Source organism: Chiloscyllium plagiosum, unplaced genomic scaffold (genome assembly GCF_037043375.1).
Source record: "Chiloscyllium plagiosum isolate Xiang-an unplaced genomic scaffold, Cpla_swu_hap1 HiC_scaffold_30, whole genome shotgun sequence".
Lineage (NCBI taxonomy): Eukaryota > Metazoa > Chordata > Chondrichthyes > Orectolobiformes > Hemiscylliidae > Chiloscyllium > Chiloscyllium plagiosum.
The window spans coordinates 17,558,955-17,583,527 of record NW_028270168.1 but is presented as its reverse complement, the minus strand read 5'-3'; the positions used below and the strand labels follow the sequence as shown (position 1 = coordinate 17,583,527).

General features: G+C 43.1%; 1 protein-coding gene across 1 annotated transcript in view; it reads right to left on the bottom strand.

Annotated features, from left to right (window-relative positions):
• wdtc1 (WD and tetratricopeptide repeats 1) overlaps positions 1-18,400 on the bottom strand; it is a 45,144-nt gene extending 26,744 nt beyond the window's left edge. Inside the window, exons 1-10 of the mRNA XM_043717461.2 lie at positions 18,271-18,400; positions 14,758-14,951; positions 14,476-14,559; positions 13,893-13,939; positions 13,611-13,722; positions 13,272-13,459; positions 11,849-12,031; positions 10,372-10,466; positions 8,982-9,097; positions 6,440-6,515 (exon numbers count right to left, since the gene is read on the bottom strand). Coding sequence (XP_043573396.1) covers positions 6,440-6,515; positions 8,982-9,097; positions 10,372-10,466; positions 11,849-12,031; positions 13,272-13,459; positions 13,611-13,722; positions 13,893-13,939; positions 14,476-14,559; positions 14,758-14,805 — 949 coding nt within the window. The 5' untranslated portion in view covers positions 14,806-14,951; positions 18,271-18,400. The remainder of the gene's footprint in view (positions 1-6,439; positions 6,516-8,981; positions 9,098-10,371; positions 10,467-11,848; positions 12,032-13,271; positions 13,460-13,610; positions 13,723-13,892; positions 13,940-14,475; positions 14,560-14,757; positions 14,952-18,270) is intronic.
• Between the last annotated feature and the right edge of the window lie 6,173 nt (positions 18,401-24,573).

Here is a 24,573-nt window from a genome sequence, read left to right as displayed (position 1 = left end):
TTGTTTACCACTGATGCAAGACTGAGTGGTCTGTAATTCCCAGGGATTTCCCTATTCCCTTTCTTGAACAGGGGAACAACATTCGGCTCCCTCCAATCAGCCGGTACTACTCAGTGGAGAATGAGGATGCAAAGATCATAGCCTGGTCCGGCCCTGGGAACTTATCTATCTTGATGCTTCCCAGAATTTCCAGCACGTCCACTTCCTTAATATCAATCTGTATCAGCCTATTAACCTGGTCCACAGTGTTCTCACTATCAACAAGGTCCCTCTTGTGGGCGGCACGGTGGCACAGTGGTTAGCACTGCTGCCTCACAGCGCCAGAGACCCGGGTTCAATTCCCACCTCAGGCGACTGACTGTGGAGTTTGCACATTCTCCCCGTGTCTGCGTGGGTTTCCTCCGGGTGCTCCGGTTTCCTCCCACAGTCGAAAGATGTGCAGGTCAGGTGAATTGGTCATGCTAAATTGCCTGTAGCCTTGGGTAAGGGGTACATGTAAGGGTATGGGTGGGTTGCGCTTCGGCGGGGCGGTGTGGACTTGTTGGGCCGAAGGGCCTGTTTCCACACTGTAAGTAATCTAATCTAATCTAATCTAATCTAATGAATACTAAAGCAAACAAAAACTTATTCAAGGCCTCCCCTACCTCTTCAGACTCCAGGCACAAGTTCCCTCCACTATCCCTAATGGGCCCTACTCTCTCTGACCATTCTCTTATTCCTCACTTATGTGTAGATTGCTTTTGGGTTTTCCCTAATGCTTCCCACCAAGGCTTTTTCTTGCTCCCTCCTAGCTCTCCTCAGTCCATTTTTGAGTTCTTTCCGAGCTACCTTGTAATCCTCTAAAGCTGTGCCAGATCCTTGCTTCCTCAACCTTAAGCAAACTTCCTTTTTCCTCTTGACAAGAAGCTCCTCTTCTCTTGTCATCCAAGGCTCCTTCACATTATTATTTGCCTGTCTAACTGGGACAAAGTTATCCAACACAATGTGTGCTCCTTAAAGAGCCTTCACATTTTGCTGTGCCTTTCCTACAGAACAACTGTTCCCAATTTATACTCCACAGCTCCTATCTAATGGCAGTATAATTTCCCCTTCCCCAATTAAATAACTTCCCATACTGTCTGCTCCTATCCCTCCCCATGGCTATGCTAAAGTTGTGGTCACTGTCACCAAAATGCTCTTCTACCGAGAGATCTGACAGCTGGCCTGGCTTGTTGCCTTGCACCAAATCCAATATGGCCTTCCCCCTAGTCGGTGTTTCTATATATTGAGTCAAGAATCCCTCCTGGACACCTGACAAATCTGTACTAAGGAGGTTCCAATCAATATTGGGGAAGTTGAAGTTACCCATAACAACTCTGAACAGCAGATCTTGGGGGGGGGGGGGTTCTATAGAAACACCCAAAGTGACTGCCTCTTTCCTGTTACTGATTTCGACTCTCACTGACTCAGTAGACAAACCCTCCTCAATAACCTTTTCTGCAGCTGTAAATCACTCTAACTAACAATGCTACTCCCCCTCCTCTTTTACCCATCTTTCTGTTCTTTTTAAAATATCTAAACCCTGGAACTTCCAGCAACCATCCCTGCCTCTGTGAAATCCATGTCTCCATTATGGCCACAATATTATAGTTCCAAGTACTGATCCATGCTCTAAGTTCATCACTCTTATTCCTGACATTCCTTGCATTGACACAGACACTTTAACCCATCTCTTTGTCCTAACAACAGTGCATCCTTCCTAACAGACTCTCTGCATTCTATTCCAGCCCATTCCAACAACTACCCTCTCCTCTGATCTGTAGCTCTGGTTCGCATCCCCCTGCCAGAATAGTTTAAACTGCCTTTACACACTTCTAGGGATTCACTCAATCCCTGCTATCTATACCTGACATATGCTACCTTCTTATTCTTGACCAAAACCTCAATTTATTGAGTTATCCAGCAATCCTTGTATCTAGCCTTGCCCTTCACCCTAACAGGAACATACTGTCTCTGGACTCACATTATCTCATTTTTGAAGGCTTCCCATTCTCCAGCTGTCCCTTTACCTGTGATCACCTTCTCCCAGTCAACATTTGAAAGTTCTTGCCTAATACCTTCCTCCAATTTAGAATTTTAACTTTTATATCCGGTCTATCCTTTCTCATCACTATTTTAAAACTAAGAGAGTTATGGTCACTGGCCCCAAAGTGCTCTCCCACTGACACCTCAGTCACCTGCCCTGCCTTACTTCCCAATAGGCTACACTTTGCTCCTTCTCTAGTAGGTATATTCACGTATCAAATAAGTTGACCATATTGTTTAACTGAAAGGAAAATATGCAAAAAAAAAAATCACAACTCTCTGCTTTCTATCCCTTAGATAATTATATATTCAACCAGCTACATATCTATCCCATCTACTTTTAATTTTCTGAATAATTCTGTTATATTTTATCAAATTTCCTAAATTTCCAAATATACAAAATCTTCATTACTATCTTTATTCTTTTTACTCCAAATAATTCAATGTAAATTAGATACAATTTACTTTTAACAAATTACTTTGAACTAAGTTGAAGGCATGTACAATACCTCCAAGAGAGTTAATGCTGTTCTGAACTGAGTGCTTACAAGCACATGTGTATATGACTAAATGGCAGTCCCAGAGTGTACTGGTAAATTGAAAGTTTTCAAACTTTTGGCTGTGAAATGGATACCTGAGCTTTGGTTGCTGTTTGGACAATAATTTGAATTTAACTGATTGGTTTAAATTATGCCCCAATATACAAAAACTCAATCGAGTTTGAATTTATTGTTTTGCCAACATTGAACCAATGAGAATCAGATGTTGGGGGTATACATAAAAATGTGGACATTTTGAAAATTGGAGAGAGAGAGCGCGAGCAACTGCCATTGAGATGGGTCCAAGAAGTTAGGAAACACTTGTTATCAAAAGGTACCTTTTCATATGAAACATACACGCAGTACAAAGACAAGGATGACCCAAGGAATTCAGCAGCCAGAAGAATGAAGTCACAGAAGTCAACAGCAGCTGTGCATTATTGAAATTAAGTTGATGTAATTTTAACAAGTATCTTATTGGAACCGCATATTGTGATAGAGTTGGAGGCAGGTAATAAACAGTTAAGAGAAAGGGGGGATTAGCGTTGTGAATAGTTGTTGTTTAATGTTCAATTTATTTTTAACTCTAAAAGTGATGTTATTTTCTTTAAATAATGGAATTTGGGAGTTCTCTGTCACCCATATTAAACAGATAATGAAATGAGATGAGCTTTTCTGGGTATTTGGTTTAGTTAATAGCAGGGTTCACCGCTGTGTCATAATAATATTCATTTGCATTTAGTCTAATGCTCCTCCAAGTGAGAATTATTTATACAAAGGTAGGAATACAATTATAGAATCTCAGAATCCCTGCAGTGTAGAAGCAGGCCATTCAGCCCATTGAGTCCACTCCAACCCTCCTTCCTATCCTTGTAACCCTGCATTTCCCATGGCTAATCCAACTAGCCTGCATATCCCTAGGCACTACGGCCAAGCCACCTAACTTGCACACCTTTGGACCATGGGAGTAAACCAGAGCACCCGGAGGAAACCACACAGACATTCTCTCCACATCTGCTTGGGAGTTTGCACTGTCACCTGAGGGTGGAATCAAACCAGGGTCCCTGGTGCTGTAAGAGAGCAGTGCTAACTAGTGAGCCATTGTGTCACCCATTATGTCCTTGAAAATTGTCTTCAATAGACTTCCCACTATCTGAAGTTAAACTGAGTGCATTGTAGGCACCATGTCTGTCTTGCCATTTCTTTGTTGAGGGGGTACAAAATTTGCATTTCCCTAGTTCCCTGCTGCAACTCACATCAAAGACTGTTTTCTGCCAATTACAAGCATTGCTGCAACACTACATATCACAGTACAGTACTTCCCAGAATTCTGCGGTCAATGTCATTCCCCTGCCTAATGACAAAGTTATAAATTACAGATGGTACACTAACAGAACTTAATCCTAGTTCTCTTCTTCTCCATCATCACATGCCACAGCACAGGCTAATCCCGATTCTGTCTATACCAGTATCCCCATACGCTGCTGTGCAGTACAGTTCCTAATTTGATCATGTCCAGTACCCAAAATGGACAATACAATACTGTTCCACTGTTTCTTGGAAATCCCTTCAACTATGCTCACTTTGTGCCACGTGTCTTTCGTTAGGCCTCTTTTCTCACTAAATATTACTAAATTTAATGGTCTCTTGTCTCCACTCAAAAGTTTTTCCCACTTCTTTCCCCACGAATTTTCCTTGCTGTAACCTTTATTTTAAAAAAATGCTGAAAATTTCTAATAGTTCCCAATTTCAAGGCAGGAAACAGACAGACTAATTTCCTCCTTGAACTGGCAGTCTGATAAGCTGTTCATTAACAGCTACTTCTTTTTCCTTTACTTCAGATGCCCTGCATTTGCAGTATTTTGGTTTTTGACTGCATTCAGGAGTAAGAACATTGCCATATCTTTCTGTTGTGGTGCTGAGGCAAACTGTCCTGATGAGTCAGTATTAATCCTGTACATAAGCTGGGATGCTGGCTCCTTCAGCACACCAGTCATTTACTTCTCTGACCCAAACACTGGACATCCCTAGACATGGTCAATTTTTTCAGCAGCTTTTGAGTATAAGGTCAAAGTTCACTTGCCAGATAGAAATAGAATTAAATACACAGAGATGTCCAAGACTCAGAAGTATGCAAAACAATATGCCAGTGTCAATTTTTCTTAATGGTGCCTCTGGCACATCGATTTCTCAAAACCAATGCAAACTTATTGTATCAAAACTCTTACGTCCCAGCAATTAAGTGACTATAACTGAAATGCAACTTGTCTGTTCTCACCACAGAAAATAGACTAGCTGCTTGGTGTTTCCAGTATTGTGACATTTCTAGCACTTGCAATTTAAAAGAGCTTTAGAGAAGGAAACACATGCATAGGAGCAGTCAGGTTTGAAATACTTTGCAAATGGCTCTCTCACAACATATGCTGACCCTCTGACAAAATTACTGTCTGCTGCACCAAACTTTGTTCAACTGGAATTTCAGCTTGGCTCGGTGGCTAGCACTCAAACTCTGGGTAGTAAGATTAGAGTTCCAATCCTGACTCCAGTCTTGAATATATTGTAAGCAACTTGGTGCCACGTTGAGGATGAGAGGCTGTCAGAGCTGCCAAAATAAAGGCTTTGTCTGCCTGTTGAGAGACAGCAGAATTGATACTCTGAATAAATTAGACAAAATGGATTGATGGGCTTTCATCCAAGTTCATTGTGATGTTCTGTCCCTGGTTTCAGTGCCTGTCACTTAATCCTGGAAAGACCTACATTTTTCTAATATTTTCATCCATTGAAGTTAGCTACTTAGTAAGACATTTTCTAATAAACTAGACAACCATTTGTGATATTGTGCACGGACTGAAGATTGTGTAGAGTTCAAATTTAGTGGGGATATGGAATCAAGAGGGCTGATACAAGTCAATCCTATTTTTAAAATCACATATTGTGCTTATCTGCAAGAAATTTTAAAAAGAATTTACAATTTACAACACACTAACTGGCTGCTTGCAAGCACCTCTATCCCAGACTATTCACCACACCTTAAAAGCAAAATACTGCAGACACTGGAAATCTGAAATAAAAACAGAAAATGGTGGAGAAATTCAGATAGTAGCATCTGTGGAGCGAAACAAAGTTAACACCCAGTCCATTAAACCTGCTTTAAAACTGATGGAGGCACAGATTTTTGAGGTTCAATAATTGATCTCACTTATTACTTCTAAGAAAATATTGTCTCAAATATCCATCTCTGCTCTGCATTTCTTTCATCTACTCTGTCGTTAATGCACTGCCATCTTCTGCATGGAAATTAGGGATGGGTGATAAATGCTGGCCTAGCCAGATGTGCCCATATCCAATGAACAAACAAAAAAAAAAGCCTGCCTTTTCTTTGTCCTTTGATTCTCTGCCTTTTCTTCCCTTTTCATGATGAAAAGGGAATGGCTTGGTGGATATAAAAGATCCAATGGCACTGTTTTCAAGACAATTAGGGGAGCTAACCCCACTGTCTAGGCCAAAATTTCTCTCTCAACCAAAATAAAAAAAAACAGAAACTGTTTATTAACTCATTCGTGTTTGGTGGAGCTTGCTGTGTGCAAAGTAGCCACTACGTTTCGTACACACAAGTCCAGTGGTCATGAAGAGTGCTTTATAACTTCACCCCTTCAAGCCACCAGTTATGACTGAGTCCCAGGAACACTCACTCCTCAGCCTCATATTTTTTAGGAAAACTTCTCAGAGGATATCAGAAATACAGAGAGGATGAAGAAAGCTGGGCCAATACTGTGGTGTATAACGTGCACTGTCCCATTAAATTCCACAGATATTGCACACACTAATTAACTCACCAGCAGAGGAGTGGCACTTCTTGGGTAGCAGAAATGTATAGGGCTTCTGCTTATTTGTCAGATCAAACAAATAGACCTGTAATACAAGAGAAATTCATTTTCTTGCTGTGAATTAACTTGTACAATTTAGTTACAAAACCAAATTAGTCTAATGCAGTTTCACGTGAAATCAACAACAGGCAATCATTGCTTAAAGTTGTGTTGCATTCCTGAAAATTGAGACGTTGTGAAACAACTTCAAATGAAACGCAAGTTTCCATAAGAATCAATGCAAAAGCTGGAGATAAGTTAATTTTCAGTTTGTTGAAAGAGTTGGACATTCTCAAGTAAAATTTGTCAATGTTGCACTTAAAAGAAAAATGCACATACAGTTCCTCCTGTTCATATTTTCAATATCCTAGCTCCAAAGGAAAATGAGACAAAATTTAAGCCCTTTTCACAAAATTTGGCAAATGCTATGTCATCCTCATCTTTACCAAACCGTGTGCACTTTTCTTCTTCAATACTTGCCTATCAGGCACTAAAGGTCGGTGGAGGAGTTGTGGGTAGTGACGAAGAATGTTGTAGGTTGCACAGATAAGCTGCAGAACTGGGCAGAGAGGTGGCAAGTGGAGTTTATGCGGATAAGTGTGAGGTGATTTACTTTGGTCGGAGTAACCGGAATGCAAAGTACTGGGCTAATGGTAAGATTCGTGGTAGTGTAGATGAGCAGAGAGATCTCGCTGTCCAGGTACACAGATCCTTGAAAGTTGCCACCCAGGTTGACAGGGTTGTTAAGAAGGCATACAGTGTTTTAGCTTTTATTAATAGAGGGATCCAGTTCCGGAACCATGAGGTTATGCTACAGCTGTACAAAACTCTGGTGCGGCCGCACTTGGAGTATTGTGTACAGTTCTGGTCACCGCATTATAAGAAGGATGTGGAAGCTTTGGTAAGGGTGCAGAGGACATTTACTAGGATGTTGCCTGGTATGGAGGGAAGATCTTACGAGGAAAGGCTGAGGGACTTGAGGCCGTTTTTGTTAGAGAGAAGGTTGAGAGGTGACTTAATAGAGACATAAAAGATAAACAGAGGGTTAGATTGGGTGGACAGGGAGAGGAGAAAGTGAGGACTGCAGATGGTGGAGATCAGAGCTGAAAAATGAGTTGCTGGAAAAGCGCAGCAGGTCAGGCAGCATCCAAGGAACTGGAGAATCGACATTTCAGGCATAAGCCCTTCTTCAGGAAAGCCTGGACAGGAAGGGTATGGAATGCTTTGCTTGCAACGGTAGTAGTTTTGCCAACTTTAAGTATATTTAAGGACAAGCACATGGACGTACATGGAATAGTGTAGGTTAGGTGGGCTTCAGATTGGTATGACAGGTCGGTGCAACATCGAGGGCTGAAGGGCCTGTACTGCGCTGTAATGTTCTATGTTCTATGATCAGTGCTACTCCTTCAGCCAACTTATCACAGTTTGCTGGAACTCCCTTTCTCAGCATCTCCACTCCCATAAAATGTTCCAGGTTCATGAAAGTAACATTTACCAAATCTGTCTTGTCCTTATCGTTGATACTCACAATGGAACTCTAACACATCAGATAAGGAAGAGGCCTCAAGTCACTGTATAGAGCAAGGAAGGGGCTACACATTAAAGGATTTGAGTGGGAGAGAACCATAGTTGACACAGGAAACTATTTTTAATTCATTCATGGGATGTGTGTCATTGGCTGGGCCAGCTTTTATTGTCTATGCCCGATTGTCTTTGAAATGAATGGCTTACTGAACCATTTCAGGATTAAGTTAAGTATAGTCCAATTTAAGATCTGCAGCAAGTGCTTAATGAATTCCCCTCATAGTAAATGTTCCCATTTGTGTCTTAACATTTCTGTTTTAACATTCCCGCAACAACTGCTCTGCTTTGATTAACGAATGGACATAACTAGGAACTAAATTATGTCTGCAAGAGCAGGACAAGCCAAGAGTGGGATGCTGTTTCCTTTCACCAGTTGAAGGTCTTTGGTCCCTCCCATGAGGCCAGTATCTGTTATATCACATGAACATCCTGCAAATGTGACACATTTTGTTTAAACATTTTGCCCAATTTCAATTCATTAGTTAATTGCATTTATTTCTACTTATACCCAAGGTACAAGCACATCCTGGGCTGTTAAACTGACTGGTTTGTCTAGAAATACTCAGTGATATTTTATGGAATATCTGAGCAATTACTCATCACATTCAGTCAACACTTTGTCACACCCATTAATTACATCAACGTATTCAAATCGCAGGTTTAGATTGAGGGATTGAAAAATAAAGTACATTCTACACCTATGCTTCTACAGTGGGTAGAATGGATGGGTGTTAGGTAGCCCAGTGATAAGGGCAGTGTCCTGCTCCTCAGAGCCTCAGGCAGATGCAGTAAGGGATCACCTCCCCAGGGACAGAGCCCAAGAAGTACTATCCACTCTATGCACAGAGCTCCAACATAAAGTACATCCATACAGGTTAACCTGTTCCGGGAATACCTTTGCATTAAGATATAATGCCCTCTGTCCTACCTGTTCTCCTCCCATGTTGACTAAAAGCTCAGTCCCATCAGGGTTGAAGGCTACATAGGTGGCTACAAGCACACGGAGGCGATTGTTATAATCAGGCTGTTTCACTGGGAGATGACCTGCAGCGAGGGCGGGGGGGGGGAAAGAGAGAGAGAGAATTAGTCAGAAACTACAGAATACTGAAATGTCTTTATAGCCAGAGAATCTCAATTAAGCTGAATCTAGTCAGTGACAATACTTAACTGCAAGAGAAGCTATTCAACTATAAGAGGATTAAATAGCCTCTTTCAAGATCCAAACATGTATTTTCTGGCACAAATATTGTTGAAGTGATCACAGAAATGGAGAATTAGGGTCATGGATATCTCTGTTCAGAACAGATAGTTACACATTTCCCCAGCGGTTCAAGTTTCAACCATAACTTTGATATAAATGTGATGAAAAATCTTTAAAGATACATAGCAGAAGAATGTAGTATGATCAGACACAAAGGGGCATTTCTGTTGGATTAACAGATTAGCTGAAGGCTTTATCTTTTAGTGATACTGGTACACATTGCACATCCTCTCAGTTACCTTTCACTGGTACCACTAACAAACCCATGAGCAAATCCCTGCTCTAATAATAGCCTGTTCAAGAAAACAATTAGCATCTTGTAAAGATGACCTATACACAATGGTTAGCACAAATGTTTGTCTTCTATATATTCTCACACACAAAAATCCCAATAAATCTCTATCCTTTAAGAATTAAAAACCCATGACTTTTGACTACTCAATCCCTGGCACCTGCTTATCATGTGTTCCTTATACAATCTGAGAAACATTAGGGGAAATATACTATTAAAGATGCATTATGAAGTTTTCATTCAAGACTCATTTTAATCAAAATCTAACCATGGAATGAGTTACAAGTAGTGTGTGCGTTTTGGACATTGGGGACACTGATGAGAACAGAAATAGAAACTATTGGAAAAACTCTGCAGGTCTGGCAACATCTGTAGAGAGAAAAACACAATTAACGTTTCATGTCCAGTGATCCTTTCACTTGACAAAGCTTCACATCAGATTTTATGAAGGCAATTCAATCACAAGTGTTGAAACTGCCTGAGTATCACAGACCTCAATTTCTATAATGAAGAACATACCATCTCTCCATTGTCTACACCCTTAATCAGTTCAGTTCAAAGCCAGAAACTTGATTTTGTTCTGGATTGGGTGAGGATTCCACAATGTACATTATCAGAATCCAGCAGATACATGACAAAGGCTGCTAACACAACATGAGCAATTAAGAGAAAAAAAAAATCACAAACTTGTAAAATAGAAGTGGCCAAATCTTTGAGGCCTGTAAACATATCTGAGCACATGCATCAAAACAGAACACTGCATACCTGCCACATAATACTGAACAGCTCCATCCGGCACAGATTTGTACCTGTCACAAAATGTGTGCAATCCAGGAGTTGAGTTCTGCTTTGCTGCTTTTCTATCAAAAAGCAAAGTAATAAATGGTTACACATAACCTAGGCCAAAAACTTCAGGCAACAATGAGAACAAATTAGTTAAAAGAAACTGCAGCAATCCTCCATTCAGTTGAGAAAAATTGCTTTAACCTGAATCTTACTTTATGCAAATCTACTGATCATGAACTGTGTGATTTGAATACTGTAGTGTGACATGGCCTTATATGCTGATGATAAATAGAAGGGAGCAGATCTGTCCATGATACCAGAGTGCAATACCCTCTGACAACCAGAACATAGGAGATGGCAATGACGTCAGACACAAAAGAGAGAGAGAACAAGATGAACTATTTCACGGTTTCTCTTGCTCGTGACCCTCTACCCTCCATGCTTGAAGCCAACCTAGGATATATTTTCTTTCTCATCAAGTCAGACCTGAAGAACAACCAATCCAAATGTTAATGTGGCATTCATTAATTTCACCATCGTCAAACAGTTTTGGGGCTTCAGTGTGGTAGTAGCTGCAGAATTTGTTTTGTAGCTGTGAATGACAGATTCAACACAAGTTTAAGGATTCACATCCCAACCCAGGACTAAGTAGCTTGCCTGTGATAACTGGTTTAAACGTTCTGGGTCAAGAAGAACAGAAAATTGTTAAAGGTCTTCAGTGAGACAAGCCCTGGGCTCAAAGTATAAAGTCCTAGTAAGATACTGTGCCAACACTCACTTTCTTGGCATATATACAAATAATTACATTAGAGTGAGGCAAGTGCAGCCAATGTCTCAAGAAGCGAAAGCCAAGAAACATTGGTACACATTGCACATCCTCTCATTTACCTTTCACTGGTATCACAAACAAACCCATAAGCACATCCCTGTTCTAATAATAGCCTGTTCGAGAAAACAATTAGCACCTTATAAAGATGACCTATACATAATGGTCATTAGGAAATTAGAAATAGGGCTGTTACAAATTTAAAGAAAGGAGACAAAGGTAGTCTGCACAACAGGGAATTCAGTTTACATATTTAATGAGCATAATCCAGAATTTTGTCCACCTAAAAACACATAGGCAGACACGCTGTAGTGGTTCTCTGAATATGGCTCGAGGATCAACTGTCAAAGCAGCAGACACAGTCTTCTGAGCTTTATAATAGAAGTAATTCACTGTCCAAACCAGACAGGCCAAACTTGTGCTGGCTGTCGAAGTGAGATTTGAGGCACTGCACTTACAATTACTGCAATAATGGGTTCTCCAATACTCTGCCTGGTGGGACAAATTTATAAAGTGTAAAATTATGACATTTCTAAATTACAATTGCTGGGTGAAAGAGCACTTTCTGAATGGAATATTCTGGACAGCTTGCATACATTGCTGTCACTGTACCAGCAGCTTCCACCCTACCTGTGATTATGAATCATACGAATGTCATAAACCCGCACAAAGGGACCACTTGCCCCGACAGCAAGATAATTATTGTTCTGAGGATTAATGGCTAGGCATTTCGCTTCCACGTGCTGCCCACAATATTCAGTGAGGTCCACCAGTACCTGTGAGCGCTTACTGCTCTCTCTCAGGTCATACTGCCTGCAACAGGAAAGGAAAGATGATACATTAACAGAACTGAAGGCAAGTACGCAGAGGATGGTGCATGTGTGGAATGAGCTGCCAGAGGAAGTGGTGGAGGCTGGTACAATTGCAACATTTAAAAGGCATCTGAATGTGTGTATGAATAGGAAGGGTTTGGAGGGATATGGGCCAGATGCTGACAGTTGGGACTAGATTGGGTTGGGATATCTGGTTGGCATGGACGAGTTGGACCGAAGGGTCTGTTTCCATGCTGCGTATCTCTATGACTATGTAAATGGTGGGCCTCTGGGCTTGGGGGAGGAACAGATGACCAGTAATGAAAGTCTGGTACAAAGACAAAACAAATCTAATACACAGTCTTAAAATTCAAGATGGAGTGATGTGAATATCAAAGACATTGATGACAAGTTGAGGGGTGTGGATGTCTCCCCCACACTATATAGTGTTGCAATGAGTGGCCATTGAGTTACTACTAATAAACTGCACCTCCTCCCTCACCTCTATCCAAGGCCCTAAAGGAGCCTTCCACATCCATCAAAGTTTTACTTGCACATCCACTAATATCATTTATTGTATCCGTTGCTCCCGATGCGGTCTCCTCTACATTGGGGAGACTGGGCGCCTCCTAGCAGAGCGCTTTAGGGAACATCTCCGGGACACCCGCACTAATCAATCACACTGCCCCATGGCCCAACATTTCAACTTCCCCTCCCACTCTGCCGAGGACATGGAGGTCCTGGGCCTCCTTCACCGCCGCTCCCTCACCACCAGACGCCTGGAGGAAGAATGCCTCATCTTCCGCCTCGGAACACTTCAACCCCAGGGCATCAATGTGGACTTCAACAGTTTCCTCATTTCCCCTTCCCCCCACCTCACCCTAGTTCTAAACTTCCAGCTCAGCACTGTCCCCTTGACTTATCCGTACTTGTCCTACCTGCCTATCTCCTTTTCCATCTATCCACTCCACCCTCTCCTCCCTGACCTATCACCTTCATCCCCTCCCGCACTCACCCATTGTACTCTATGCTACTCTCTCCCCACCCCCACCCTCCTCTAGCTTATCTCTCCACGCTCCAGGTTCACTGCCTTTATTCCTGATGAAGGGCTTTTGCCCGAAATGTCAATTTCGAAGCTCCTTGGATGCTGCCCGAACTGCTGTGCTCTTCCAGCACCACTAATCCAGAAACTAATAAACTGCAGCTGATCACGGGAGAATAGCCTGCGCTTTGACACATACCTGACAGTTCCGTCCTCTGCTGCACTCCAGAATGTGTTAGGCCACATGGGAGCGGCTGCAATTCGCTTCACACGATTGGTGTGCTCGCCAAACATATGAACAGTTTCCTTTACTGTCAAGTCATGGACATGAACCTTGGAGTCAGCAGCTCCAGTAATCAATGTGCGGTCGTTTGAGTGAGGCAGGAACTGAAAAAAAACGGAGTAGTAAAAATAAAAGCAGTCTTATCCACAAGTGCCAACTTGTGGATAAGTAGTAAGCAGTGAAGGGAAGCAGAATTAACAAGTGGATCCAGTAAGAATACGAAGTTTGCTGAATGCAGTAATTGTCAGTAAATACCTTCACTGTGAATATGTTGGCCGTGTGTCCAGTGTGCATGGTCAGCAGTTTCTTGCAGCTGAAAGGATCCCAGAGAATGGCGTGTTGATCATCTGATCCGGAGGCCAACAAACTACAGTTTAAAGAGAGAATAAATGTCTGTGTGTGGTGACACAGAGGCTGGAATTTCAGAGGGGAGCTGGTGGTGTTTGGAGGTGGGAGGTGCAGGAGGCAGGGAGTGATGGTGGTGACAGAAAGACAGTATGTGCCTGAAAGAGCTTAGAAGTGGAGGTCATTACTTACTTGCCCTTCTCATTCCATTCCAGACAGTTTACACACCCAGAGTGACCCTACAGAACAGAAAGGAAGAACAGAAATAAGATTCAGATACCAAATCAAAGCCCACAGCTTACAAATGTACGTCACAACACATTATTATGGAGTCTAAGAACAGGAGCTGGGTCATTCCAATTAGAACAAATGCCTATTGAAGACTTTAATAGATATACTTGGAGTAGTTTTGACAGGGAGAAACAACTTCCAGCGGCAATTGGACGAGACAGATATAAGGCAAGTGGCAAAAGAATTAGACAGGTAATGAGAAAATAAATTCATAGTAAGTTGCGATCAACACTACACTATACTGTTGGAAAGGGAGATTCAATGGCAAATTTCAAAAGGAAATTAGATAAACACTTATAGATGGAAAACTTACAGCACTCTGGGAGAAAAAAGTGTAGTGGAATAGAACCATTTACATTGCTCTTTCAAAAGGCTGGCCACAGTGCACTGAATGTTACAGCAAAGAAAGGAGTCAACAACTTTCACATGCCATGCATTTAATCATCCATGTTTAGCAGGGCTACCAGCAGTTCAGACATCTCACCTCCAGCTCACACTCCAGGCCCAGCCTCTTGATGAATGGATCAATGACATGATATCGACGCTCGAACTGTAGAGTGTTCCTTTCCTATAGAGGCAAGGGGCAATGTAAGATACAGACAGGACTCATCACGTTTTTCCAATCACCAGACTTGGCCCACCCTTACCATCTAACTCTCTCAAAGCAGGCTTCATCCTCTCAACAGCAGTAGTGGCAAATCTCTGCCCTCCCTGACACAGCTCACACTGCAGCATGCACAAACAAGACCAGGAACACACTTAGTACCTTTATCTGCCGCTGGATAATGTCCCTGGTTATGTTAAGTGGCTCCATTGCTCTCAGGTCAGACGGTCACAGGATAGATGGGATCTGCTGTTTCTCACTGTGCTGTAGATTAACACCCAGTTTTACACAGAGTGCAGAAATACAGAAATAGCCCACATTTAATCCTGGCAAGGAACAGCACACAACACAGGAATCTGAAAAAAGACAGCAGAGGATTCAAAAAACTCCATAGGCAGTGGAGAACAGCACTCGCCACTAAGATAACAATAACATGCACTTATAACAGCTGAATATTTAGCACTATCTGAAAACAGGAGATGGAAATAATTTGAGGGGATTCCAGAGACTAAGGCCGAGGCAGCCAACAAAATTCGAGCAATAAAAATTAAAAATTGAATGAATGCAGAGATCTCAGGACTGAAAGAGGGGAGAAGGTGGCTTGGCGAGAATGAAGCAAAATAATGAGAATTTTAAAAAATAGACAATACAACATTGAGAGCCAATGGACTGAGGTGTATTCTTTGTTGGGAGAAGGCAGAGGAGCTGAAAATGTGTTGCTGGAAAAGCGCAGCAGATCAGGCAGCATCCAAGGAGCAGGAGGATCGACGTTTCGGGCATGAGCCCTTCTTCAGGAATGAGGAAAGTGTGCCAAGCAGGCTAAGATAAAAGGTAGGGAGGAGGGATTGGAAATGCGATAGGTGGAAGGAAGTTAAGGTGAGGGTGATAAGGTGAGGGTGATAGGCCAGAGTGGGGGGTGGAGAGGTCAGGAAGAAGATTGCAGGTTAGGAAGGTGGTGCTGAGTTTGAGGGTTGAGACTGAGATAAGGTGGGGGAGGGGAAATGAGGAAACTGGAGAAATCTGAGGTCATCCCTTGTGGTTGGAGGGTTCCTAGGCGGAAGATGAGGTGCTCTTCCTCTAGCCGTCGTGTTGCTATGGTCTGGCAATGGAGGAGTCCAAGGACCTGCATGTCCTTCGTGGAGTGGGAGGGGGAGTTGAAGTGTTGAGCCACAGGGTGGTTGGGTTGGTTGGTGCGGGTGTCCCAGAGGTGTTCTCTGAAACGTTCCGCAAGTAGGCGGCCTGTCTCCCCAATGTATAGGAGGCCACATCGGGTGCAGCGGATGCAGTAAATGATGTGTGTGGTGGTGCAGGTGAATTTGTGGCGGATATGGAAGGATCCCTTGGGGCCTTGGAGGGAAGTAAGGGGAGGCGCAAGTTTTGCATTTCTTGTGGTTGCAGGAGAAGGTGCCGGGAGCGGAGGTTGGGTTGGTGAGGGGTGTGGACCTGATGAGGGAGTCGCGGAGGGAGTGGTCTTTTCGGAACGCTGATAGGGGAGGGGAGGGAAATATATCCCTGGTGGTGGGGTCCATTTGGAGTGGTGGAAATGACGATGGATGATACGATATATATGGAGGTTGGTGGGGTTCTGTCCTGGTGGCGATTGGAGGGGTGGGGCTCAAAGGCGGAGGAGCGGGAAGTGGAGGAGATGTGGTGAAGAGCATCGTCAATCACGTCTGGGGGGAAATTGCGGTCTTTGAAGGAGGAGGCCATCTGAGTTGTTCGGTATTGGAACTGGTCCTTCTGGGAGCAGATGCGGCGGTGATGAAGGAATTGGGAATATGGGATGGCGTTTTTACAGGGGGCAGGGTGGGAGGAGGTGTAGTCTAGGTAGCCGTGGGAGTCGGTCGGTTTATAGTAAATGTCCGTGTTGATTCGGTCGCCCGAGATAGAAATGGAGAAGTCTAGGAAGGGGAGGGAGGAGTCTGAGACAGTCCAGGTAAATTTTAGGTTGGGGTGGAAGGTGTTGGTAAAGTGGATGAACTGTTCAACCTCCTAGTGGGAGCACGAGGCAGCGCCGATACAGTCAGACCAAAGAGAAGGAAGACCTAAGAGATGACATCCTAAGGATTTGGGTGGAGGACAGTCAACACAGTGGGGTTTTTGGGTGGCTAAGGGTGGGGGAGAAAATGAGAACAGTTACAGGAGTAGTCTGGAGGCACTTCAATCTGGCAGTAAAAACAGGAAGGTAGAATATTATTGAAAAGGTGGGAGGGGAGCAGTGGGGAAGGAGATATTGAAGAACTCTTCAGGATGGAGACCTGGTTGTCCCAGTGTATGAACTACAAAGTTAGTTCGCAAACACAGCAAGTGCTTAGAAATGTGAATGGAATGTTAAATTCATTGCAAGGAATATGAAACATAGAAGTAGAGAAGTTTTACTGTAGCTGTACAGCACCTTGGTAAGGCTATGTCCGGAGTACATGTACAATTTTGGCTCCTTATTTGAAAATTGATATTACATCAGAAGCAGTTAAATTAAGGTTCACTCACTCGATCATTCCTGAGATTAAATGCTAATGGAGAACAGTTGAATGGGTCAGACCTACATCCACAGGAATTTAGAATAATGAGAGGTAATCTTATTGAAGCACACATGATCCTGTGGGGACAATAAGGTGGTTTCTGAGAGGATTTTTCCTCTTGGAAGAGACCAGAACTCAGGAACACAGTTAACAATGAGAAGTCTCTCTTGAAAGGTGGAGTTTGTTTTTCTCTCAGAAGGAAGTTTGTCTGTGGAATTCTCCCAGCAGCACCAGCCCCAGAAAACAATTTGATTTATTCAAGGATAAGCAAAAATGATTTTTGCCAAAGATGACGTTTTGGGATTTTAGACTGGAAAGTTAAGGTCCCAGTTTAGTGGTGATCTTATTGAATGTGGAGTTAGTTCGAAGGGGTGAATAACCTACTACTGCTCCTCAGCGCTACTTTATGAGAAGGAAATACGAGGGTGAGAAAGTTGCACGGAAGAGTTTACGCGAGAAAACAATGGTGCCTTCGGAGAGAGTTCGGGAATGAGGAAAGGATGGCACAGGGGGCACTCAGTTGAAAAAGATGACAATATGGTGGTGGGGGGTGTTAGTGGAATTACGATGCCGTGGGGGAAGAATGATGTCACTGAGGTCGGGTTCGAGGGGCATGACACCGCCAGTTTGGGGACAATTGACAACACTGCATTGAGAAGGGAACGGTGGGGTCCAGCGTTGAGGGAAATGACACTACAGTGTGGTTTTGGGGGGTAATGATGACACGAATGTAGCTGGGTGGGGGTAAACAACTACAGTAGTGTCACAGGGAGGTGGTATGGGGAGAGGGGGGGGGCACAGTACTACAGAAGGGGAGCGTCAGCAATAGGAGGATAACTTGGGAGTGAATGGTGGCCACGCAGGTGGAAGGGAAAACAGAGAGAAAACACCAGGTTTGGGGGTGGGGGCGTCGACAGGCGAAGAGATGTGGGAAGTTGGGTCGGGAGGGAAGGACCGGAGAAGAGGGGGGGGGGGGGGGGGGAATGTGAACGACATGGAGCAAGGAAGACGCGGGCTGTGTTACTGTAACCGGCAACTTCGAGCTGGGCCGCCCGCAGTCAGACAACCCGAGCCCGGCGACGGAACACCGACTCAGGCCCTGTCAAGTGTCACAAGTTGACAGCAAGTCACGCATCAGAGGCCTCGAGCATACCCGCCGCTTCTGTAGGCGACTCCATGTAGGCGCCGAGTGCGCGGTTCCCTGCCCCGATCACTCCCTCAGGCTGGTCCCCGGTCCCGGCTCCGCTAGGCCCCTTTCCGCGCACAGAAACTGCGTCACCACGTTATCCCCGCCCACTCCCTCCTGGGTGACAGCAGAGCTGACCAATCACTGCCTTCAACCCACCCCATTCTGCCACCAGCATCCAATCAGAGCAACATCAGCCCGCGGTGTATTAATGTAATGACAATGGGCGGGGCCAAGGGCCTCCTGGGAAATGAAGTTTGGAACAGTGGAAACCATGGAAACCGGACTGGATCCCCCAGTGACCGGAGTTGGATCTCAGGGAAACCATGGAAACCGGACTGGATCACAAAATGACCGGAGTTGGATCTTGGGGAAACTATGGAAACCGAACTGGATCACTCAGTGACCAGAGGTGGATCTCAGAGAAGCCGTAATTGGATCCTCCAGTGACTGCAGTTGGATCCTGGGAAAACATGGAAACTGGCACTGAATCCTTCCAGTGAAAGGAGCTGGATCACAGGAAACCAGGGAAAAAAGCACTGCATTCTCCAGTGACCAGAACTGGAATCTAGTTAAACCATGGAAAGCTGCACGAGATGCTCAGTGACTGGAGATAGATCCCAGAGAAACAATGGAAACTGGCCCTGGATGCCCCAACCTATTCAGCCTCTCCCTATAGCTCAAATCCTCCAACTCTGGCAACATCCTTGTAAATCTTTTTTGAACTCTTTTCAAGTTTTACAACATCCTTCCAATGGGAAGTAGACCAGAATTGCACGCAATATTCCAAAAGTGGCCCAACTAATGTTCTGTATAGCCACAACATGACCTCCCAACTCTTACATTCAATACGCTGACCAATAAAGGAAAGCATATCAAATGCGTTCTTCGCTATCCTATTTACCTGCGTCTCTATTTTCAAGGAATATGCACTCCAAGGTCTCTTTCTTCAGCAACATTCTCTAGGACCTTACCATTAAGTGTATAACTCCTACTCGGATTTGCTTTTCTAAAACATAGCAACTTGCATTTATCTAACTTAAACTCCATATGCCACTCCTTAGCCCATTGGCCCATCTGATCAAGATCCCGTTGTACTGTGAGGTAACCTTCTTCGCTGTCCACTACACCTCCAACTTTGGTGTCATCTGCAAATTTACTAACTGTACCTCCTATGTTCATATCCAAATCATTTATATAAATGACAAAATGTAGTGGACCCAGCATTGACCTTTGTGGCACTTCACTGGTCACAGGCTTCCAGTCAGAAAAGCAACCCTCCACCACCACCCTCTGTCTTCTACCTTTGAGCTAGCTCTGTATCCAAATGGCTAGTTTTCCCTGTATTCCATTAGATCTAACCTTGCTGACTAGTCTCCCATGGGGAACCTTGTCGAATGCCTTACTGAAGTCCATATAGGTCACATCTACTGCTCTGCCCTCATCAATCTTTTTTACTTCATCAAAAAACTCAATCAAGTTCATGAGACATGATTTCACATGCACAAAGCCATGTTGACTATCCCGAATCAGTCCTTGCCTTTCCAAATACACGTAAATCCTGTTCCTCAGGATTCCCTCCAACAACTTGCTCACCACTGACATCAGGTTCACCGGTCTATAGTTCCCTGGCTTGTCCTTACCATCCTTCTTAAACAGTGGCACTAGGTTAGCCAACCTCCAGTCTTCCGGCACCTCACCTGTGACTATCGATGATACAAATATCTCAGCAAGGAGCCCAGCAATCACTTCCCTAGCTTCCCAAAGAGTTCTAGGGTATGTTACAACACGGGGTAAACCCTCCTGCTTAATTTAAACTAGGAACACTGACAGGATTTATCCCGTGCAGTAATCTATGCAAATTCAAGAGGCCAAGAACTATTTACAGTAAAAATTAACAACTTTATTTCTAAAGTATAACAGAGAATAATTAATAAGCAACTATTTACAACTCCTTCCTCTAACTTAGCTTTTACTTTCCCTTCTATAATAGTAGTCCAATTAAACCCCCAAATAAGATTTACCAAAAGTTAAAATTTTCAAAATCAGCAAGCTGTTGAATCTTTTCTTTATATCTTCCTCAGTCATCTTCTTTGGGACTTCTGTTTCACAGGTTACTGATCGATAAAGGTACCTTTAAGAGAGCTATTCTCTGGGCAGTCTGCAGATGCTGGTGGCTTGGCAGTTCTCATCTCAATTGTTCAACTTTCCCCGGTCTTATACCCCAAAGCATCGGATTGTGTCATTGGCGTTTAGGATTGTCAACATATGAAATTCAATCTTGATTGGAGTTTGGTATTTTTCGGGGTATAATTTAAACCGATTGGCCTAATTCTAATCTGTTTTGTCATTTCCAGGCAATCAGCTACCCTAGCTACAGGACCAAAAGGTTACATTATATCTTGTTCAGAACACTTGGTGCTGACAGGTAGTTCTGCTAGCTTTTAATTCTCTTAAAGGTACAGTACACCCACATTGTCATAACAGGTACACCTGATCAGGTCCTGGGGATTTGTCTACCTTTATGCGTTTCAAGACATCAGTACCTCCTCCACTGTAATATGAATATTTTTCCAGATTTCACCATCTATTTCCTCACATTCTGTATCTTTCATGTCCTTCTCCACAATAAACTCTGATGCAAAATACTCATTTAGTATCTTCCCCATCTTCTGCGGTTCCACATAAAGGCAGATTGGAAAATAGCTAGTGTAACCCCTTTATTCAAAAAAGGAAGGAGGCAGTAAGTAGGAAACTGCAATTTAACATCTGCCAAAGGAAACATTTTAGAAGCATTATTAAAGATGCAGAGAGACTTGGGTATCTTACTGCATGATTTGCAGAAGAATGCTGTGTTTAATTGCAAGGGAACTGAATGTAAGGCAAGGGAGGTTGTATTTCAGTTATACAGGGCATTGGTGAGACTGCATGTGTATAGTTCTAGTCACTGTACTTATGGAAGGATGTTAATGTTTTGGAAGCAGCTCAGAGAAGGTTTCTTCAATTAATATCTGGAATGAGTGGATTGCCTATAGAGGAAAGGCTTCAACAAGCTAGGCTTGTATCCTCTGAATTTTCAGGAATATATGTTTTAATTGAGTCACTGGACTCTTCTAAAAATCCAGAAAAGTCAGGTGACTTAATTGAAACATATATATCCTTAGGGAATTTGACCAGGTAGATGTTGAAACATGTTTCTCTAGTTGGAGAATCCAGAACTAGGGGTCATATTTTAAAAAGGTGTGACCATTTAAGGCAGAGATGAGGAAACATTTTATTTTCAGACGGCTGTGAATTTCTGGCATTCCTTTTCTCAAAAGACAGTAGATACAGAATCTTTAAATATTTATAAGGCAAAGGCAGATACATTCTTTATTACCAAAGGGATGAAAGATGATCAACGGCAAGCAGGAATGTAAAGTTGAGGTTAAAATCATATCAGCCATGATCTCAGCAAATGGCAGAGCATTTCAATAGGCTAAAAGCTTTACTTTTGCTCCCATGTCTTATGGTCTACATGATGTGGAGGTGCCAGCGTTGGATTGGAGTGGACAAAATCAGAAGTCACACAACACCAGGTTATAGTCCAACAGGTCTATTTGAAATCACAAACCTTTACAGCACTGTCCCTTCATGAGGTGACTTCACCTGACGAATAGCAGTGTTCCAAAAGCTTATGATTTAAATAAATCTATAACTTGGTGTCATGAGAGTTCTAACTTCATGGTCTACATACAGACTAGGCAGTATCACACCAGCATGTCAGTCATGTCCCAACTTTGTTGTTGCTTGTTTTTAAAGAAGCTTGTCCTCCAATTTATAAACTTGGACTGGTGATGGCTTGGCAAGTTTGTCCTACTCTGCCTTCCAAATCTGATTTTTGCTGGTGACACTAAGCCCACATCCAGACGTGTAGCTCTTGGGTACAGCAAAGCAATATGTTTTGCCACCCCACACTTTGTGATAAATGCTTTAAAGGTCCGAGCTGTTAGATTAGATAATGTGGTGAGGCTGTTACATGGTTTACACCCGAATTGTCACTTTTGTTCCTGAAAAGTCTCCCTGTACGTTGTAGGCCATTGACAGATATTATCTTTTCAGGTGTATTGAATAGATGAAATATGACGCTCATTGTTTCTGACATAGATACAGTAGATGTGTACTTTAACTGTCTGACAATTGAAAATTTTGAGAAGTAGTTGCTAATTAAGAGGAAATTGTCACCATTCGTGGTGAATGAAGGTGTAGAGGTACTTTGTTAATGACTCATGTGTCCCACTGTAATTGTTGTTCCCAGTCAATAATACATGTGGCTGAGGAGCTGGTGCAGGGGAGAATTGTTCACATTTTTGGATTATTGGAATCTCTTCTGGAATAGAAGTTATCTGTAGAAAAAGGACAGATTGCACCTGCATTGGAAGAGGACTAATATACTGGCAGGGAGATTAGCCAGAGTTGCTTGTGAGGACTTAAACTAGTAAGGTTGGGGGGGGGTTGGGGGGGGGGGGCGGGGGAACTGAGGGAAATAGTGAGGAAAAAAATCAACCTGAGACTGGTACAGTTGGAAACAGGAGCAAGTCAAACAGTCAGGGCAGGCAGGCACAAAGCAGAGAACAAGATAAATTAAACTGCATTTACTTCAATGCAAGAAGCCTAACAGGGAAGGGAGATGAACTCAGGGCATGGTTAGGAACGTGGGACTGGAATATCATAGAGAGATGTGGCTCAGGTATGGACAGGACTGGCAGCTTTATGTTTCAGGATACAAATGCTATCGGAAGGAGAGAAAGGAGAGGCAAGAGAGGAGGGGGAATGGCATTTTTGATAAGGGTTAGCATTATGGCTATTCTTAGGGAGGACATTCCCGGGAATACATCCAGGAAGTTATTTGAGTGGAACTCAGAAATAAGAAACAGATGATCACCTTGTTGGAATTGTATTATACTCAGCAGGAAATTGAGAATCAAACTTGTAAGGAGATCTCAGTTACCTGTAAGAATAATAGGGTAGTTATGGTAGGGGATTTTAACTTTCCAAACATAGACTAGGACTGCCATAGTGTTAAGGGTTTAGATGGAGATGAATTTGTTAAATGTGTACAAGAACATTTTCTGATTCATTATGTGGGTGTAGCTACTGGAGAAGGTGCAAAACCTGACCTAATCTTTGGAAATAAGGCAGGGCAGGCAACAGGTGTCAGTGGGAGAGCACTTTGGGGCCAGCGACCATAATTCTATTATTTTTAAAATAGTGATGGAAAAGGATAGACCGGATCTAAAAGTTGAAGTTCTCAATTGGAGGAAGGCCAATTTTGATGGTATGAAGAACTTTCAAAAGTTGATTGGGGGCAGATGTCTGCAGGTAATGGGACAGCTAGAAAATGGGAAACCTTCAGAAGTGAGATAATGAGAATCCAGAGACAGTATCTTCCTGTTAGGGTGAAAGGAAAGGCTGGTAGGCGTAGGGAATGCGGGATGACGAGAGAAATTGAGGTTTTAGATAAGAAAAAGAAGGAAGCAGGAGTACACTGAAGAAGGAAATCAGGAGGACAAAAAGGGGACACGAGATAGCTTTGGAAAATAGGGTTAAGGAGAATCCAAAGGGATTTTATAAATACATCAAGGAAAAAAGGGTGATAAGGGAGATAATAGGGCCCCTCAAAGATCAGCATGGCAGCCTATATGTGGAACCGCAAGAGATGGGAGAGATACTAAACGAGTATTTTGCATCAGTATTTATTGTGGAGAAGGACATGGAAGATATAGAATGTGGGGAAATAGATGGTGACATCTTGAAAAACGTCCATATTACAGAGGAGGAGGTGCTGGATATCTAGAAACACGTAAAAGTGGATAAATCCCCAGGACCTGTTCAGGTGTACCCTAGAACTCTGTGGGAAGCTAGGGAAGTGATTACTGGGCCCCTTGCTGAGATATTTGTATCATCGATAGTCACAGGTGAGGTACCGGAAGATTGAAGGTTGGCTAACGTGGTGCCACTATTTAAGAAAAGTGGTAAGGAAAAGCAAGCGAACTATAGACTGGTGAGTCTGACATTGGAGGTGAGCAAGTTGTTGGAGGGAATCCTGAGGGACAGGATTTACATGTATTTGAAAAGGCAAGGACTGACTAGGGATAGTCAGCATGGCTTTGCATGTGCAAAATCATGTCTCATGAACTTGATTGAGTTTTTTGAAGTATTAGCAAAGAGGACTGATGAGGGCAGAGCGGTAGATGTAACCTATATGGACTTCAGTAAGGCGTTAAACAT